General features: G+C 52.8%; 1 protein-coding gene across 2 annotated transcripts in view; it reads left to right on the top strand.

Moving 5' to 3' along the window:
• KIRREL3 (kin of IRRE like 3 (Drosophila)) overlaps nucleotides 1-10,167 on the top strand; it is a 613,428-nt gene extending 603,261 nt beyond the window's left edge. For both annotated transcript variants that reach the window (XM_018043218.1, XM_018043217.1), the window contains 4 exons: nucleotides 2,762-2,869; nucleotides 4,301-4,410; nucleotides 8,351-8,437; nucleotides 9,139-10,167. In XM_018043218.1, the coding sequence (XP_017898707.1) occupies nucleotides 2,762-2,869; nucleotides 4,301-4,410; nucleotides 8,351-8,437; nucleotides 9,139-9,582 (749 nt within the window). In that variant the 3' untranslated portion in view covers nucleotides 9,583-10,167. The remainder of the gene's footprint in view (nucleotides 1-2,761; nucleotides 2,870-4,300; nucleotides 4,411-8,350; nucleotides 8,438-9,138) is intronic.

Genomic DNA, 18,940 nt, shown 5'->3' with positions numbered 1-18,940 from the left:
CACAAGCTCCTGGTAGGGCCCACGCACACCCTCCCCTCTCAGCAGACAGCCACTTTAAGAGTATCAGTCCCTACAGAGGCCACTCAAGGGGGCAACACAGACTCCTGTGTTCCCCCTGTCTCCATCTCTCCTGGGTCTGCACACTCCTCTAAGCTCCCAGACACCTTCCTTGGTGGCTGAGACTCCTGGAGTGAAGAGAAGACTCTGTCCCTCTCCAGGGACATCCTAGAGAGCCCTGTCTAGAGAGGGACGCCCTGTACAGGTGACCCAGCAAGGAGTTTCACACAGGCCTTTATGGAGGGAATGCCACCCTTGAGTACCCCACCACACAGGACCCTCTCCCTCTGCCCCGTCCCCTCAATTAAGACAGTTCTCCAGATAAGACAGTCACACACCCACACCCCACCCAGCTGTTAATGACTTAAGGAAACGTGGCCTCAAGGACGCCAGAGGCAGAGACCACCCTAGATACCACTTTCCTGATTCTTGGGTTTCACGGTCATTGAGGCCCAGGCAGGTTAAGGAACCTTCCACCTTCATCCTTTGCTCTGGGCTCAGCTGAAACAAGACTGGAGTTTTCCAAGGACTTCTAGACTTCCTAAGAGTCTAGGAGAAACTTAAGTCCAATCCAAATTCATCAAATTCAAAAGCATTGCACCAACAAACTTCCAAAGCAGTTTTCCTTCCTGTGAGGAGTTGAAACCTGAGACAGAACCATCTCACTGTCAGAACCAGCTCATGGGGCTGGCTGAGGTCAAGTCCGTTGTCTCTCTCCTGACTCTTGAGGCCAGGCCAACACCTCCCATTTGTTGCCTCTCCTGGTGCCCTTGCAGGGGTCTCGGCCACCACTAGGCAGGTGATGAATGGACCAGCGTGCAAGTCCTGGGCCAGAAGGGAAATCCCAGAGTGACAGCCGACACTGCCCACCACTGGGGAACCCGCTCCTTCTGGAAGAGGGACCCCTCCCTCTCCCGCCAGCCTCTCCAGGGGCTGTGGTCTGCCAGGTTCCTCCCCTTTTCTTCTCTTGAAAGAAAACAACAGTGAGAGAGGAGAGGCCAACCCCAGCTGAAAACAGACACCTGGAGTCCCAGTCATTTACCCTGAGAACAGGCAGTGGGAGGGGACCTCGAAAGTCCTCTAAAAGGGACTTTGCCCCCGTTGCATCTGCTATGGTCCTCCTTCCCACACAGACACGGGGGCAAAGGCTTGGATAGTTTCGGGTACCAGCCTGTGCCAGCCTTTACCTGCCTGCACTCATCTGTATGAATCCCAAGGGCTTCCCCTGGTGGCTCACTAAAGAACCCCTCTGCAACTCAGGAGATGTGGGTTCCATCCCTGGGTCGGGAAGATCCCCTGGAGGAGGAAATGGCAACCCACTCCAGTCTTCTTGCCTGGAGAATCCCATGGACAGAGGAGCCTGGGGGGCTACAGTCCATAGGGTTGCAAAGAGTCAGATGTGACTTAACCACTAAACAATAACAACAAAAGCCCCAACCCTCCCCCACCCTGGAGGCAGGCGTGGCTACTGTCCCGGTTTACAGATGAGAAAAGAGAGGTTAAGTTGGTTGGTCTGGGCCGTACAAAGGCTGTGGGAGTGGAAGATGCCGTGTGACGCAGTGTGCGGGGCTGGGCAGAACGAGGAGGGCGGTTAAGAGGAGCCCTGGGTTTGTGCTGGTTCTCCTGCATCTGCGTGCCCTTAACCAAGTCACTTGGCTTCTCTGGGCCTCCGGGTGTCCATCTGTAAATGGGAGGCTTGGACTCTGTGAGCCCTAAGCTGTCCCTCTCCCTGCATTCCTTAGTTATCCCCCCATGGACACTTCAGGGCCCCACATCTTATGCTCAGACCCCCTCTGCCACCACAGAGAGGTCTGGACCGTCTAGAAAAGCGACCTCGCCACCCTAACATCACTCTCCCCCCCCCCACCCATCTCTACTGGAGGAGGGCATGAGATAGACTCCAGGAACTCGGCAGGAAGTGAAGCGCTGCCTGGCTGGCATTCCGGGCGCCTCTCTGGCAGGGTGGGGTGTCAGGATTCCTGCCTGGGAGACCGGCCCAGGAGAGGCAGGAGCAGGACTGGGCCTCTCTCCTTAAAGAGATGGGGGGAGGGAAATCCCTGGTAGCCCAGTGGTCAGGACTCTGCAGGGGGCATGGGTTCAATCCCTGGTTGGGGGACTAAGATCCCTGTATGCTGCACAGAAGAGGTGGGCGGGGAGCTGTGATCCTGCCCTCCGGCCTCTAAGACTTGCCTCTGGCACCTTCCACCTGCGATGCCCAGGCCCTCAAACTGCCTCAGACCTGAAAAGTCTCTGAAAGCTGGTTGTCCGTGTCCACCCCCAGCCCCGGGAAAGGGAAGAGAAGGAAAAGCAGCGGGAACAAAAGCAGCAGCAGTGACCAGTCATCTGCCAAAGAAAAGCCAGGGCCTTAGGCTCTCCCGGCTTCCCCCCGCGGAGCGCTCAGCTGCACCCAGCCTCACCTCTCATCTCCACGCTCCCCTCCCCTCCCGTGTCTGCTCGCTTTGTCTCCCCCTCCTCACCGCTCCCCATCTTTCTCAGTCCCCTGCCCCCTCCACGTGACCCCTGTCCCCGCCCGAGCTGACCCCCGTGGCCTCTACCGGAGCCTGCCCAGGCCCCCGCGGCCTTTCCCAAGCGTGCTGGTGCCCAGAGCTGGGCAGGGGCTGAGCCCAAGGAGCTGGGTGGGGTCCCCTGGGGGAGAGCGGACTGTCCCGGCTCCCCCGTCAGCCCGCCTGCTTCTCTCCCACAGAGGCTGTGCCGATGGCCGTTATCATCGGGGTGGCCGTCGGAGCTGGTGTGGCCTTCCTCGTCCTTCTGGCAACCATCGTGGCCTTCTGCTGCGCCCGCTCCCAGAGAAGTACGGGAGGGAGACCCGGGAGCTTGGGGAGGGGGACAGAGAAAAAGGCCAGGCTTAGGCCAGAGAGCAAGTAAGCGGGAGCAACAGGGGCCCCACCAGTGCTGTGAGCTTCAGGGCTAGGGCTGGGTCTCACGTGTATGTTTCCATGTGCGGTGCTTTGCCCCGCATCCGGGACACAGTGGGCACTCAACTGATGCTGAGCTGGACAGAAGTGCCCGCAGGGCCGTCAGCTGGCACCTTGGACTGAACACACACCACACTCCCTGTACTTTGAGAACTGTATTGAAATCCCTCGGGCGGGGGAGGGAGGGGGGAATCCTTGGGCTCCGAGATCTGCTAGTCCAACCAGAAAAGCAGGTCACCCACACACGAAAATAAACAACAAAAGCATTCAGGGAATTGCTTCGTGTGGATTCTTAAAAGGCCTTTAGTCATTAGCCATAAAACGTGGGCGTGATGCCCTCTTGAATCGTGTGTGCCTGGACTCTCCATCCTGAGCGTAGCTCTGAAATTCTGTGTGCTGGACAGACACGTGGAAGGGTAGAAGGGATGGTGGAGCCGTGGGAACAATAGAGACACAGTCTTGCAGCCCTACCTCTTCTACCCCGTGACCTCCGGGCAAGCCACAGCTAGCCCGGGCCTCCGTTTCCTCCTGTGTGACAGCAAGGGGTTAGCTGAAGTGACTTTCAGGGTCCCACCTGGCACTAACATTCTATGAGCACAAGGCACCAAGTGAGTCAACGGAGGAAGTCTGCTCCCTCCTCCACTCCCTCCTCCACTTGGCAGCCTTCACGTGTTGGAAAAAGGCTGCCTGTGTCCTCCCCTCCAAGCCGAGCAGCCTTGCTCTCTTGAGGGCTCGCAAGGATGCAGTGTCAGGCCCTCCCTTCCCGCCCACTCGGTGGACTTCATAGGGAAGTGTATTTTAGCAGCAGTTTCCTAGCAGAGGTCTCCAGGTATCAGTGGGCTTCCTCCTCTAGAAGCGGGTAAGCTCTCCATCACAAAAGCTAGACCACACCAGCACAGGGGCGGGAGCTGGACCGGGGGATCCCCAGGTCCTTTCCAACAATCGGAGGTGTGATTCTGTGAACAGAGAGACCAGAGCCGGGTAGGGCAGGTCAGAGAAGACTTCTAGAAGGAGGTGAGAATTTAGTAGGATGACCAGTGGTCACAGGAGCAGCAGTGAAAGGCTGAGAAATGTGCAACCGGGAGCCCTTAGAGAAAGCACTCGGAGGCCCCCACAGCAGCCCACAGCATGTCCAGACAGGTGTTCTATTACTGGGCGGGGGTGGGGGGGCGGAGAGGGGATGCATGAAACTGCTGAGTTCAGGGGCTGGAGAGTAAACCCAAGGGGAGCGGGGAGCTTGACCACTCAGGCCCTGAAGTCTGAGATAACCATTGTCTGTCACCTACGCTTTCTTATTTTATGTCCAGATCTCAAAGGTGTTGTGTCCGCCAAGAATGACATCAGGGTGGAGATTGTCCACAAGGAGCCCACCTCGGGCCGGGAGGCTGAGGAACACCCCACCATCAAGCAGCTGATGGTGAGAATGTCATCGTATCCCCGCCCCACCCAGACCTCTGTGCCCTGAAGGCCCCAGAACCAGAGGCTTCCTGATGCTCTAGATGCTCCTGAGAACAAAGCATCAGCCAAGATGTGCTTCTCCGCCTCCCCCAGGGCCCCCACCTCGGTTACTAGGCCAAGCACACACAGGCAGACCTAGGAGGCACCGTGGGTTGGGTTCCAGACCACCACGATAAAGTGAGCCACATGCATTTTTTTTTTGGTTTCCCAGTACATACCAAAGTTACATTTACACTATACGTTAGTTAACTGCACAATAGCATTATGTCTTTTAAAGTGTACATACCTTAATTTAAAAGTACTTTATTGCTAAAAAATGCTAACCATCATCTGAGCCTTCAGTGAGTAAGAACATCAAAGATCGACTCATCACAGATCCCCATAACAAAGATTATACTAACGACAAGGTTTGGGGATTTCCCTGGTGGTCCAGTGGTTAAGACTCCTGGTTCCCATTGAAAGGGGAACGGGTTCAATCCCTGGTTGATGAACTGAGATCCCACATGCTGCACAGCCCAGCCAAAAAAAAAAAAAAAGGTTTGAACTGTCACGAGAATTATCAAAACATGACACAGAGACATGAAGTGAGCAGCAAACACGTTTGGGAAAATGATGCCAATAGCCTTGCCCAACACAGGGTTGACACAAACCTTGGATTTATTAAAAAAAAAAAAAAAGAAGAAGAAGAAATATTTTTGAAGTGCAATAAAACTAAGTATGCTTGCATGCTCAGTCAACAAAGGTGTATAATGTGTCTCCTATATTGTGTTTGGAGTTCTCAGAGACTCAAAGACAGCTAACATGCATTCCCAGCTTTCCAAGAACCCAGCTGTCCAGGAGGGAGAGAACACATGCATTGTTGCTGTTGTTCAGTCACTAAGTCGTGTCCAACTCTTTGTGACCCCATGGACTGCAGCACACCAGGCTCCCCTGTCTCCCAGAGTTTGCTCAGATAATGTTCATTGAATCAGTGATGCCATCTAACCATCTCATCCTCTACCGCCCCTTCTCCTCCTGCCTTCAGTCTTTCCCAGCATCAGGGTCTTTTCAAATGAGTCAGTTCTTTGTATCAGGTGGCCAAAGTATTGGAGCTTCAGCTTCAGCATCAGTCCTTCCAGTGAATATTCAAGGTTGATTTCCTTTAGGATGGACTGGTTTGATAGCCTTGCAGTCCAAGGGATTCTCAAGAGTCGTCTCCAGCACCACAATTCGAAAGCACCAATTCTTTGGGGGCTCAGCCTTCTTTATGGTCCAACTCTCACATCCGTACATGACTTCTGGAAAAAGCATAGCTTAACTGCTGGACTGACTATTAGGACCTCTGTCGGCAAAGTGATGTACATAAATTGTACATAAATTGTCATAATATGATGTGACATAGCATATAATCCTACACACACACAGGTATTATCAACATTCAGTACATGCCTTCTCCCCCACCCCCAAGGAAAGCCTGCAGTAAGCATAGGTTCCTCTTCAGGAGCTGGACTGTTGTATACTCATAACTTCTCTGGCAACCCCAAGGCCACTCCTTCTCCTCCTCCTGATTCCAACTGATAGACCATGACTCATCCCTCTGTGCAGACAGACCCTGGAAAACTCGACTAGAATGCTCTGTTGCATATTGTGTCACGGTTATAATATGTCAGAGGAGCAGCAGCAAGCAAGTGGGTTAACAGCCTGGGCCCCTCTGTGCCCCAGTCTTCATATCTAGGAAATGGGATGAAGATCATGCTATACATGGCAGGGTAAGGGCTCAGTGGGTAAACCCCTGAAGAGTGTGGAGCCAGTGGAACACAGTGAGGGCGCCAAGGAAGGGGAGCTACATCTATGTGAAGTCACCTGTTTCCCTATCTGCCTCCACTAGAGAGGGTGAGCAAGCTGCCTTAAGTCAGCCCTGTGTCCCTGGCACCTTCCACGGTCCCTGGGAGATGCTCGCCGCCATTCAGTGAATTAAATTGACGTCTTCTCTGCTGCTCTTTTTCTATCCAGTTGATTTTCCGGTCCTGTCAATTCCCACTTCACCATCTTTTCAAAGAGGGGCCTCTGCCACTTCTTCACTCTTACTCCTTAGCGCAGGCCTCCCCTGGTCCATGACAGACAGCATCCTCCCAAGCGGTCCCACATTCTCGTCGTTTACCATTTTACTCACCAGAGTCCTTCTAAAATGCAAGTCTGATCCTGCGGTGTGTGGGACCTTAGTTCCCCAGCCAGGGATTGAACCCACCTCCCCTGCACTGAAGGGTGGATTCTTAACCGCCGGACCACCAGGGAAGTCCCACATGTTTCTCTTCCATAGTACATTTCTCTAATTACCTGTGAGCATCACCAGGTATCCCAGAGTTTCTCAAAGGTCTGCTAATGTCTACTTCACCCAAGCGAACACAGTATCTGACACACAGAACAGTCACTCTTACAAGGGAGGGGACCACAGCCCAGACCTGGGCAGGAATGGACATCTCTATTGATGAGCTTTATCAAGTCTGGTGTGGAGGTCCTCATGCCTGTCCTTCATCCCCCAGGGACCTTGCATTCCCTCCCAGTGGGCTGTTCTGAACTCCCCTGACTGTCTTGACACCACTCTCCAGTCCAGACCCTAAAGAGTGGGGGCCACTCAGCAGTCATTTAAGAGTAGGGCATAACCCCAGCAGAGAAACCCACTGAGGGCTCCCCGTGGGGAGACCTTCTTTCCCCCACCCCGATACAGCCCCAGTATGGAGGAAAGGCAGGCTTAGCAGTTGAATCTGGTGGGAAAGAAGAACTCGATGCAGATAGCCACAGCATTTACTAGAAAATGAAAAAAGCAGCATTAGTGGGTACTTAACAGGGCAGGATGGAACTGCCTTGATTAATTCTCCGGTGCTCCAAAAATAGATCAGGAAAACCAGTCACAAAGAAAAAGACACATCTCAGTTCCGAGGGTGGGTGGGAAGCTGGACCAGATTGTGCCAGGTGCAGAAGTGATACATGGGAAGAACATTTTGTACCATGGGACAGGCACCACTGTGACCATTCAGACTAACTAATACACCCACTGTGTGCCAAGTATGCTTTATTTTTCACCTTGAGTGCATTATTTTTTAACTTTTAGTAATTTTGAGGCATGTCCCTTCATTTATTCATCTGACATAAATATAACGTTTCTGACAGCCCTGCTGTATGGCAGGCACCACGTTGGGCACCAGGAAGTCAATTACTACAACACAAATTAAATATGATTCCATTCCAAAAGGATTTTGGTCAATGACCACAGGTACTGTACCAGGCATGCTGGAGACCCAAAGAGAAACAGAAATAGATCCCTGCCCCCCTGGCTCTCTGGCCTCCATTCAGGAAGATAACTTTTAATAATAATCTAAGTCCTTGCAGTGAATAACAGGTGAGGCCCTAGCTGCCACCTCCTCGCAGGTAGCTTCCATTGATTCCTTCTCAAGGTCTTGCCCGCTGCCCAGAGGTTCTGCAGTTATTTATCTACAGGTCCACCTCCTGGTGAGCAAAGCTGTTTCATAAAGTCTCTTGATCTTTGTTTGCCTGGCCTTCAGCACAATGCCTGGCCTGAAGTCAGTAAATGCTCACAATTGAACTGAATCAAAGTGAAATCCCTGGAGGTGATAACTGTAGCCAACGGAGGAAGGGAGGGAAGGAAGGGAGTGCATCTTAGAAAGGAGCCTTGCCCACACCCACCTCTTTGTCTCCAGCTCTCAGGAGGGGGTAGGGATAGGGGTCCAAGGGTGCAAGAACAACAGTGAGAGCTGGCATCTCCTCTGGACTCTTGTCACCTGCCTCTGGGGGGAGGGGGAGGCAGAGCATCTTTTGAGTTCATTTCTCCAGCTTTCCTCTGGGATGAGTGGACAGTCAGCCCACTTCCTACCCTCTGAGCAGCTGTTTTGGGGTTGCAGATGGACCGCGGTGAATTCCAGCAAGACTCAGTGCTGAAGCAGCTGGAGGTGCTCAAAGAAGAAGAGAAGGAGTTTCAGAACCTGAAGGTAAGAAGAGCCCTGCTTACAGTCACCGCACGGCCTGGATTCTAGGCTTCAGCGCTGATGACCCCAGCCCCAGACCCGGGCAAACCACAGCAGCAAATAAGAAGAGAAAGGCCAGAACTCGCCTTGGGGACCTCTCCTCTCCGTAAAGTTGGGATCACCATCTCCCCCCCAACAAGGAGATGAGAGAGTTAACTTCCTCGCCAATCACATTTATAATGAGTTTCCATGTTCTGGACTAAAACAAAAAATAATGAAAAATTCTCACATGACCTTGAGCTAGCTGCCCTGAAATAACAAAACATGCCGGGCAAGACTGGCTTTCCCAGGTGGCGCTAGTGGTAAAGAACCCGCCTGCCAATGCAGGAGATGTAAGAGACAGGAGTTCGATCCCTGGGTCAGGACGATCACCTGGAGAAGGAAATGGCAAGCCACCCCAGTACTCTTGCCTGGAGAATGCCAGGGACAGAGGAGCCTGATGGGCTACAGTCCATAGGGTGGCAAAGAGTTGGACATGACTGAGCGATTAAGCACACAGGGGGCAAGACCCGACTTGAATACCTGCCAGCATCCTGCCCAGGCTAATAATCCACACCCCCACTCTGGCCCCCTGCCTACCTCCCCTGCCCTCCTCCCATCTGTCCCTGGCCCTTCCCCACTGTCCATCGGGTGATGTGACAAGGCTCTCCCTCCGGCCCCTGCAGGACCCCACCAATGGCTACTACAGCGTCAACACCTTCAAGGAGCACCACTCGACCCCCACCATCTCGCTGCCCAGCTGCCAGCCGGACCTGCGCCCCGCGGGCAAGCAGCGCGTGCCCACTGGCATGTCCTTCACCAACATCTACAGCACGCTGAGCGGCCAGGGCCGCCTCTACGACTACGGGCAGAGGTTCGTGCTGGGCATGGGGAGCTCGTCCATCGAGCTCTGCGAGAGGGAGTTCCAGCGGGGCTCGCTCAGCGACAGCAGCTCGTTCCTGGACACGCAGTGCGACAGCAGCGTCAGCAGCAGCGGCAAGCAGGACGGCTACGTGCAGTTCGACAAGGCGAGCAAGGCCTCGGCCTCCTCCTCCCACCACTCCCAGTCCTCTTCGCAGAACTCCGACCCCAGCCGGCCCCTGCAGCGGCGGATGCAGACGCACGTCTGAGCATCCCGGACCGAGGGCGGGGGACGGGTCGGAGCTCGGTCTGGCTCTGCAGAGACTTTACAAAGGACCCCGGAAGCAGCCGCCTCCAGGACAGCCCCGAGGGCCACCCCCCCTCCCCGCAGCCCCGACCGATGGAGCACAAACGTGGGCCTGGCAGCAGCGCACCCAACTTCAGGTGAAGACGTGGGCAGAGGATGCAGCCGAGCGGAGGCGTGCTCTTTGCCGGCCTCTGAGTCCTGGCGTTTTTCCGGAGGCCCTCCTCCACCTGCTCCTCCCACACGCTCCAGAGGCAGCTAAAGCTCTGCTTTTGTGAACTGCACCCGTTGCTGCCCGCCAGCCCTCCCCCCATTCCTGTGCTTCAGCACCGCAGCCCTGGGGAGCAAGGGGTCAGGCGCTCCCGGCGCTGAGCTAACCCAGCGCCCCCTGCCGCTCACAGCCCAGCCCCTCCGAGGCTGGGAAGCCAGAACCGGCCCTGGCCCTTGGCCGCCAGCCCAATTTGTTCGGTGTTTTGTGTCCATACTCTTGCAGTTCTGTCCTTGGACTGGATGCCTCTCAGCTCTGCAGTGGGACTGGTCTAATCAGAGACTGGGGGGCGGGGTGGGGGGGGGGCCGGAGGGGAGAAAGAGGGAAGGAGGGGGAGTGTGACACGCGGGGACCGCTTGCCAGGCTGTGTGACCCAGAGCCTCCCCCTACCCCTGCTTCGTGTACTCCTCCTGCCCCACCCCTGCACATTCAGAGTCAATATAAGGAGTGTGAGAGCTGCTCTGGTCAGGGTTCTTTACACAACGGTTGGAGAGACTGTTTGGGGATGCATGGGGTTTGAGGGGACCAGCAAGCAGGCCTTTCAAGTGATGAGACTTGCCTTCTCAGCTGAGCCTAGAGGCACACACAGAACCGTGGTCCTGTCTTCGGTACAACTGCAGGGGCACCAGAGGATGCAAATCAGCTCCTCATGCCTACCTGCCACCTGAGAATAAACATTAGGGGCCCTGCCTCCAATAGATCCATTCTGTTCTTTTGTTCCTGCTGAGACAAGGGGAGACCCCAAGAACTCAGAGGATGCTTTGGGAACCCAGGGTTCCTGGCCCGCTTTCATTCGGCTTTCCCAAGCAGTGGAGAGCTCTGGTTGCAATGGCAACAAGACCTAGAGGCAGACTCCTCTAGGAAGTGCCCAACCCAGAGGGCGCACAAAAGCAGGGCCTCACCAACCACCTGACGCATGCCAGATACAGCTCAGGGGCAAAGGGGCATTCGTGGGGTCCTTCGGGGCCTTTCTTCTGGAAGTATTCTGCAAGGCCAGCTCCCTCCATTGGGGCTTCAGGGGAGGAGGCCCTCTTCAAAGAGCCTGTGCCACCAAGCACCCCAACACTATGAGACTCAAATGATGTTCTAAGAATGGCTTTGTTTGGGTGGAAAGCTTGGCGTGGTGATGGCTGACAGGCTGGCATGGATAAACAGGGCCAAATTAGAATGTGAGCTTTGCAGAAGCCATGTTGTCCTGAAGGTTTAAGTTTCCTCCTAAGTTTTAGCTTCTCCTCCAGCCTTCCCTGGAGTCCTTACCCATCATGGGAACCTTCATCACGAAAGGCTGCTTCTCTCCACCATTGCTTCCTTGGATGGCCTCGATCCACAGATTCTCTGCATAGCCTTCCTAGCATCTCCACTCAGGGGATTTATCTGCTTCCACCATATTTCCTATTGCTTCAGAACCTCCCATTTCCTTTATATCTTCCTTTATAGCCCCCACGCCCGAGGGAGCAGAAACTGATTAAGAATGTAAGTGTACATCCCAGCCCCACAGCTTGCTCCTGGTACCAGGGTACCATTTCTGGCCCAGCACAGATTCCTGTGGGCTCCAGCTTAATTTTTTTTTTCCCCAATAATTGCTAACATTTCAAAATTTTATTTATTTGGCTCTGCTGGGTCTTCATTGCTGTGCAGGCTTTTCTTTAGCTGTGGCACGCAGGGGCTACTCTTTGTTACCTGGCACAGGTTTCTCACTGCGGCGAGTTTTTTTGTTGCAAGGGCTCTGTGGGCTAAGGGCTCTAGGCTGCACAGGCTTCAGTACTTGCCACGTGCGGGCTCAGCAGTTGTGGTTCCAGGGCTCGAGACCACAGGCTCAATACTTGTGGCACATGGGCTTCATGTGGGATCTCCCCGGAGCAGGGATTGAACTTGTGTCTCCAGCATTGGCGGGAAGATTCTTTACCACTGAGCCACCAGGGAAGCCCTCTAAGTCTTCTAACCCCACAAGCCCTCTAACCCCACAGGTCTCCTTTCCCATATATGTCTTGCCTTTGCAAGGGCACCCCACTCCAGTACTCCTGCCTGGAAAATCCCATGGATGGAGGAGCCTGGTAGGCTGTAGTCCATGGGGTTGCTGAGGGTCGGACACAACTGAGCGACTTCACTTTCACTTTTCACTTTCACCCACTGGAGAAGGAAACGGCAACCCACTCCAGTGTTCTTGCCCAGAGAATCCCAGGGACGGGGGAGCCTGGTGGGCTGCCGTCTGCAGGGTCACAGAGTCGGACACGACTGAAGTGACTTAGCAGTGGCAGTTTGCTATTAAAGAATAAGGGTCTAAGATCAAATCAGAATGCCTTGGTGTGCTAGAACAGGACGAGGATGACCTAAGATGACCTGTCCTTTCACTTCTCTTCCCCACCTTGGAGGCGGGTGGAAAATTGACCTTCTAATATTCACCACAGACTACCTTGCCCCTTATACCCTGTGCAATCATCACCACCCCTAATATACAGTTCTTCTAAAAGGATGGAGGTACCCATTCTTTTCTTGGAGCCCAAGGTTATGGCACAAAATAACCTGAGAAGAAATATGATCTTCTGGAGAACAGAATCCTCTTTTCCCTCAGAGGCTCAGACACTCCTAGGGTGGGGCTATGGACATCACATAAGAAGGGGCTGCACAGTGAAGACTTGGCTACATGGGGCCACCCCCTGAACCCTCTCCAAGGCAGAAACACAGCAGAGAATCACTGAAAGGTTACGCGATCACATTTAAGGCCCTGGTGAAAGAGAAGAACACAGGTAGGTGAAATCAGTAAGCTCTATCGCCAAGGCACTGAGAAGGATGCTGGACTGAGCTGTACACATCCTTTTACCCCTCTGGCCCCATTTACTTCTCATGCAGGAGTGAAAGGCAAAAGAGTTGGTAAAGGGAAGTGTTAAAAAATAAAGGAAGTCAGTGGGAAGCCCTGAATTTCCCTGCAGGTGACCTCACATCAACTGAAATGAGTGCTTTACATTTGTAATCTTATTTAATTCCTGCATTTCTACAAAGTATCACCATTTAACAGACAAGGGAGTGAGGCTTAAGAAACCAAAAGACCAGTCCAAGGTCACAGAGCTAACAAGCGACGTGCGTGAGATTAAACACAGATGCTTTCCTCTGTGACATGTTTCCATCCACAGCAAAGGCCCAAGGCCACTTTCATCCTAGAAAACGGCCGGTGTTGAAGGCCATAAGCAAGGACCCACTCGGGGGTGGGCAGAGGAAGGGCAGGCTGCAGCTCCAGTAGGAAAGCAGGACTGGCATCCTCCACCCTCAGTCCCCGAATGACCTGGAGAGACAGCAACTTCCTGGGAAAGTGCTTCTGTGTATCAAATCAACCCCCCCCCCCCACATGCCCCATTCCCAAGGCCAGGATCCAGCTTTCCGATAGCTTTACAATTCGTTATTGGCTCTGAGTCACTGGCTGAGGGCCCGGTTTCTAACTCTCAGGCTCGTTATCAGTCTGGAGAGCCCAGGGTTATTTCCACCATGTCTTCAATTCTCATGGAATGGAAGGTGGTCTCATACAAAGCGCCAGGGCACCATAGTAAATCCATCTCTGATGGAGAGGACTAAAACAGCTACTCTAAAGGCACAGGCCTTGCAGCTGCCTGGGAGCTTCCAGAGTGGAGGGGAACACGGGAAACAACAGCAAATGTAATGCGGCTTTAGATTTCTCAGGAGAAAAGGAGCCAACAAAAATTCCTTTTCACTTCCTACATGGGGGTGAGGGAGGGGTATACACGGGGCACATGGCCTTTATTATGACACGATCAGAACTGAAACCACCAGGTACACACTCCAGGAGTCCCGCCAGCCCTTCCCAGGTACAGCGCATGGCGTGTGATGCCACCAGAAAAAAGAACGAGGGAGGTGTCCTGTAATTAGTTTCTTCTAGAAGTTTCCCTATAAAATCAACTCTTTGTTGAAATAAAAGTATAAATATTTAAATAAAAATGATCCTAATTTGCATATAGATGTTTATTTCAAAAACATGAACATTTAGATATAAACCGAGGACATTTCAACTAAATCTTGATGTCTACTTCCCCTTTAAAGAAGCCTCTCACGGAAGCTGTTTTTAAGAGCTGTAACCACAGGCCGGCCATTTGCAGCTTCAGCATCAAAACTACAAATCTCTGAGAGTCCCTGATCAAACACTCCGTTGCTTTGACATTACTTCTCAAATTCAGTAAGGCTCATCTTTTCCCCAACCCCCTGTGTTTCCATTTTCCTAACTAGGTCATCAGTTGGGAAAAATGAGACAATCCCAAGCTACTCATCTTTCTAAACATAAGGATTTATTTTCCTAGATGAACACATTTGTGTTGCAGGAAGAGGCCCGTCCACTCTTTCCCTCTCTAACTGCTGTTCTTCCTGGCTCCATCTCTTCCTCCTCTCTGTTGGTGAAATCTCGGACATGTACTGAAAGCTTTTGGACCACAGGTCCTGTGGTTTCATACCTACCACAGCCGTCATCTTTACAAGGCCTTTTGTGAACACATGGCATTTACGAGATCCATCCTTGAGTTCTGGTCTGCATCCCTGGGGCCTGTATCTGCCTGCCATTCCATGTTCCCAGAGCTCCTCCCTGGGCCAGCCGGCTCAGCCCACCCACAGGGCTGGGACAGCCTCAATCCCTGGGCCAAATGTCTCCCTTGTGCGCACCGACCAGGGAGCCCCGCCCACACAAAGGAACTTCCTTCCGTTCCTTCTCAAACTATGGCCCTTGGAAATAACCTTGGAAAGCTAGGAGAACAGTCACATAATGCTTCTCTATAGCTGTTTTCTTTGGAGTGAATCTAAAGTACTAAGGTTCAAAGACAAGGTATGTAAAGTCTCAAGAAACAGGTCTTCTTAGGGAGAACTGGGGTCTTATTAACTAGACCTTACCTGAAATCTACTCCTCCTTACACAAGAGGAGGAGTGCCACTCAGGATAAAAGCTGAATATAGGGATTTATCCCTGCAAAGGTCATCCTCAACTAAGCAAACACGGGTTCAAGGGAACTAAGTTCAAGATACCACCTTCATCACCTTTGTAAAGAAATTAAGGGGCCAGGGCCTTGCTGCCCAAGGATTAGAAGACCAATTTACGACATTAGTGGGCTCTGCACTTGGGAGAAATACTGAATGGAGAAGGCATTAGTGATAAAGTGATACAGATAAACATTCAGGGCTTCTACAGCAGAATTTTCAGATGAGAATTTCCTATCTGACTTTTAGTTAAAATTGTCTCTAGTTCTCTTGCCACGCAGGGCTACAAGAAGAACAGAAATGTACAGAAAAAAAAACACAGAACTGGAAAGAATCTCCCTACCAGACTGTAACTTGTCCTCTTGTTGATATTTTTCTTTAGGAGAGAAACACATTTTTAGGCAAGTGAAGACACTCCTTAAGCATTAAAGTTGGTGATGTACATAAATGATGTTTTAGGAAACCTCAGAATAACAGTTCTGGAACAGCTTAGTTAAGTAATTCCAACTTCAGCTCCCTGGGGTGACTCCTATCATTCCCTCCACCAGTTCAATCTTGCCAGTCTTGCAAGATTCTTGAGAGGAAACAGAGTCTCTGCTGAGGGGTGCAGTACTTTAAATCTGGCTCCCAGAGTTGTTTTTCCTAAAGCCTTTTGCCAAATCCTCTGTGCTAACCCTCCTTTACAGGACTGCAGTCTCCCCAGCTTGCTCCCAGCTGCCTACATTCCCTTTACTTGAAGAGGGGGAGCCCCCAATACATTAGGGCCCCCCAAATCTGTCATCTAATAAGACCCAAGTTTCATCTCCCTGCCTCAATTCTCAAGTGCAGAATCCCCATAAAATCTTAACAAGAGAGGTCAAGTCACTAAGAAAGATCTGGTCAGGAAAACAGTGTATTAACCACTGACATACACACATATAGATCCCTCCTCAAACTCTTAAGTTGGAAAGACTTCCTGGAATCACATCCGGTACAAAACCAAGGAAATGCTCAAAACTAACAGATAATATTCTGAAGCTATAATTAGAACATCAAAACAGTCAGATGGTTTGGAGAGAGCTTACCAACTATTAAGATGTACTTCTCAACCTTTGTTTAGCAACCTGCCCTGGTAGGCTGCCTGCCATGGAAACGCTGTTGTTTACCCCTCAGACCTGGCCAACTCTTTCCAACCTCATGGACTGCAGCAATACCAGGCTTCCCTGTCCTTCACAATCTCCTGGAGTTTGCTCAAACTCATGTCCATAGAAACAGATAATGCCACCCAAGAAACACCTTTCTCCAAAAGCACCTGCGGGTGTCTGACTTCAATCTGAAAACCACTGCCAGAGAGCAGTTTGAACTCACAGTTCTTTGCTGTTTTCTGCGAAGCCTGCATTTGAGTCCTCTTATCAACCTCTTACCTTCCTCTGCTGAGCTTGTTGGTGACTTGAAGACAAACACTTTCCTGTAACTAGCCCTACCTGGGCGTACGTTTGACCTTCCAGATGGACCTCACCTGTTTCATATGCTTTCAGGTATTCTCCATCATGCAAAAAGTAGCTTTCCAATCTAACGTTGATATCATACTTTACAGTCGACCTGATATTTTTCCAGACATATTCCCACTAGATCCTTAAAACCTCCTTGTGGGACAGGCATGCGTAATCACTATTTTACAGGTCACGTGACAGAGCACGGTTTTGTGTGTGGGCTTACACCTATCTGCCTCACAGACAAAACCGCTTCCGAGTTCAAACTTTTCGCAGGCTGCTGGCCAGTCTCCGGGGGAAGGCAATTGGATGTATTCATATCCTTGGAAAGTGTCAATAAAAACCCGAAGTGTTCAGCACTTTCACTTGATGTGAATACAGAACATCATTTCGACGTGATGACGGACTAAAGACCCATGCTCTGTCTTGCCCAGCTAGGAGGTGGAGCTGGTTGTTCCGCCTCTTCTCCAGGCCTCTGTGGCGGAGAGATGGGGCGCATGGTCTACACCGCACCGGGCGGATCTCCTCCGATGGCCCGCCGCCAGAGTCTGTGTCACCCCCGCCTGGGCGGTGACATCAACGTAGGTCACATGAGCCAGCCCCGGCGGGAGTTCAGACAAGCCCCCTGGAAAAAACCGTGGTTCGCCTGCAAACCGGGCAGACAGACGGGCGCGGGCTCAGCGGCCGCTGCCAGGCCCGGAGCCGGTTGCCAGGGAGGCGCCGGCCTCTCAGCACCCCGGGAGGCCCCCGGGCGCACCGCGGTAGGGCGCTGCTCTGCCCGGGCGGCCCCTGCCCTGCGATCACGGGCCTGAGGACGCGTGCGCCGCACCGGCCTCCGCCCCCGCCCGCAGGACAAAACCGCGCGTGCGCGTAATTAACGCGGCTCAAGGGCACCGGGGATTAGCCTGGGTTTTGCACGCAGACCGTTCAGTTGGAAGAGGCCCTTGAGATTATCTGTAGTCTAGACTACCGCGGCAGTGGTTGCGGGTGCTTGTTAAAATTCCAGATTCCTGGGCTCCATCCCCAGGGGCCTGGGTAAAACCGGAGAATCTGCATTCTTAAATCACACCCAGATGATTCAGCACAGGTGGTCCTCATTGGCTGGACCCTCCCTCCTATTTCAAGGAATGTAGGAATTAGAGTACAGACGGGGAGAAATGATCAGCCCAAGGTCGTACAGAATTAAGTGGCAAGCCCGGTGGAGGACCCACCTTTGTGGGCCGGCAGTCAAGTGCTTCCCCTCTGCCGTGCCCTGCGTCTCTCCTGTCCCCTTTTCCGGGCCGGTTTAATCAGGACCAGGCAGGTGGGCTGGCGGGCAGTTCATCCACATTGGTCAGGCTAACTGAAGGATGGCAGCCCCTTTCTCAGAACTATCCATCAACTCCTCATCAAAGCTCTACTGCCTGTTCTGGGGCCCCTGGTGCTGCCTCTGTCCACCTGGGATTGGGGTACCCCAGAGAACGCTCAGCCGACACCCCCACCCAGGGCGCAATGGCCAGTTTGGGGGGTATACACACCCACTTCCCATACACACTCCTGTGTGGATGTAATCATGGGGGACTGTCTGTGTGTAGGCATCACACACTTCATGCAAAAATGTAAATCGCTCCTGTGTCTACATGCGCGCGCGCGCACACACGTGTGTGTGTGTGTGTGTGTGTGTGTGTGGAGTTTGGGGGGGGGGGGGAGTGGGTATGAGTTTGGTTTCTGGCTCGAGTTTAGGCACATCCAGTAACAGGCAGTGGCCCCAATCCAGGACAGCTGGATCATACGTGCTGACAGCCACTTTCAATGGCCTGCACGGGGAACTGGACACTCCCATGCAAACCCTCACAAGCAACAGCTAAAGAGGCACCAGGAATAAGCGGAGCTGAGGTTCCTGCACACACTCAAGCCCGGTGGGGTCAGCAAGGCTCCCCAGGACAAAGCCTGGAGACGAAGCTGGCCCATGTGGAGGAGAAAGGAGGGGGCCTGGGGCTGTGGCCCTATTTGCTCTCACCCCTGGGGGGACAGCAGCTAGCAGAGGGGTTCTGCCAGGTTTCTGAGAGAGCAAGTCCATCCCCTGCCATGGTCCTCTACTCCTCCGAAATCTCTGCCCCTCCTTATCTGTCTTGTCCCAGCCTTGCCATCTCAAAACCTCAAGGCTGCAACTCTTTCCGAGAAAGCCAGGAACACAGCTGTGAGTCCCTTCCTTCTGGGGGAGGTCCGGCTCTCCCTCCTGGCTCCAGATGTAAAGGCACAGCTGGGAGAGTGGCAGGAAGCCCACTTGGCAGCTTAGCAGGGTCTGGGAAGATGGGAAAGAAAGCCGGGCAGAGACCGGCAGACAGCAGGGCTATCACAATTATAAAAACCTGGGCCGGGGTAGAGGGGGTGGAGGACAAAAGCATTCCATCATTCCATCGCCTGGCCCATCGACTGCTCACAGGCTTTGCCAAGCCCTCAGACACCACCCGTGCCCTGCCCATCCCAATTCTGGCTGCCTGGGCCCCTGGCAGGACTTTCTGTAAACTCTATTTTATGATTCCCACTTAATCTGAGAAGGAAACTTGGCTTTCTTTGTCTGTCTCCACCCTTGTCCTCAAACACACACCTTCCAACATGTGATTCTGGAAACAA

The sequence above is a fragment of the Capra hircus genome, chromosome 29 (genome assembly GCF_001704415.2).
Source record: "Capra hircus breed San Clemente chromosome 29, ASM170441v1, whole genome shotgun sequence".
NCBI lineage: Eukaryota > Metazoa > Chordata > Mammalia > Artiodactyla > Bovidae > Capra > Capra hircus.
The sequence above is the reverse complement of the archived record's forward strand: the minus strand, read 5'-3'. Positions and strand labels throughout refer to the sequence as shown.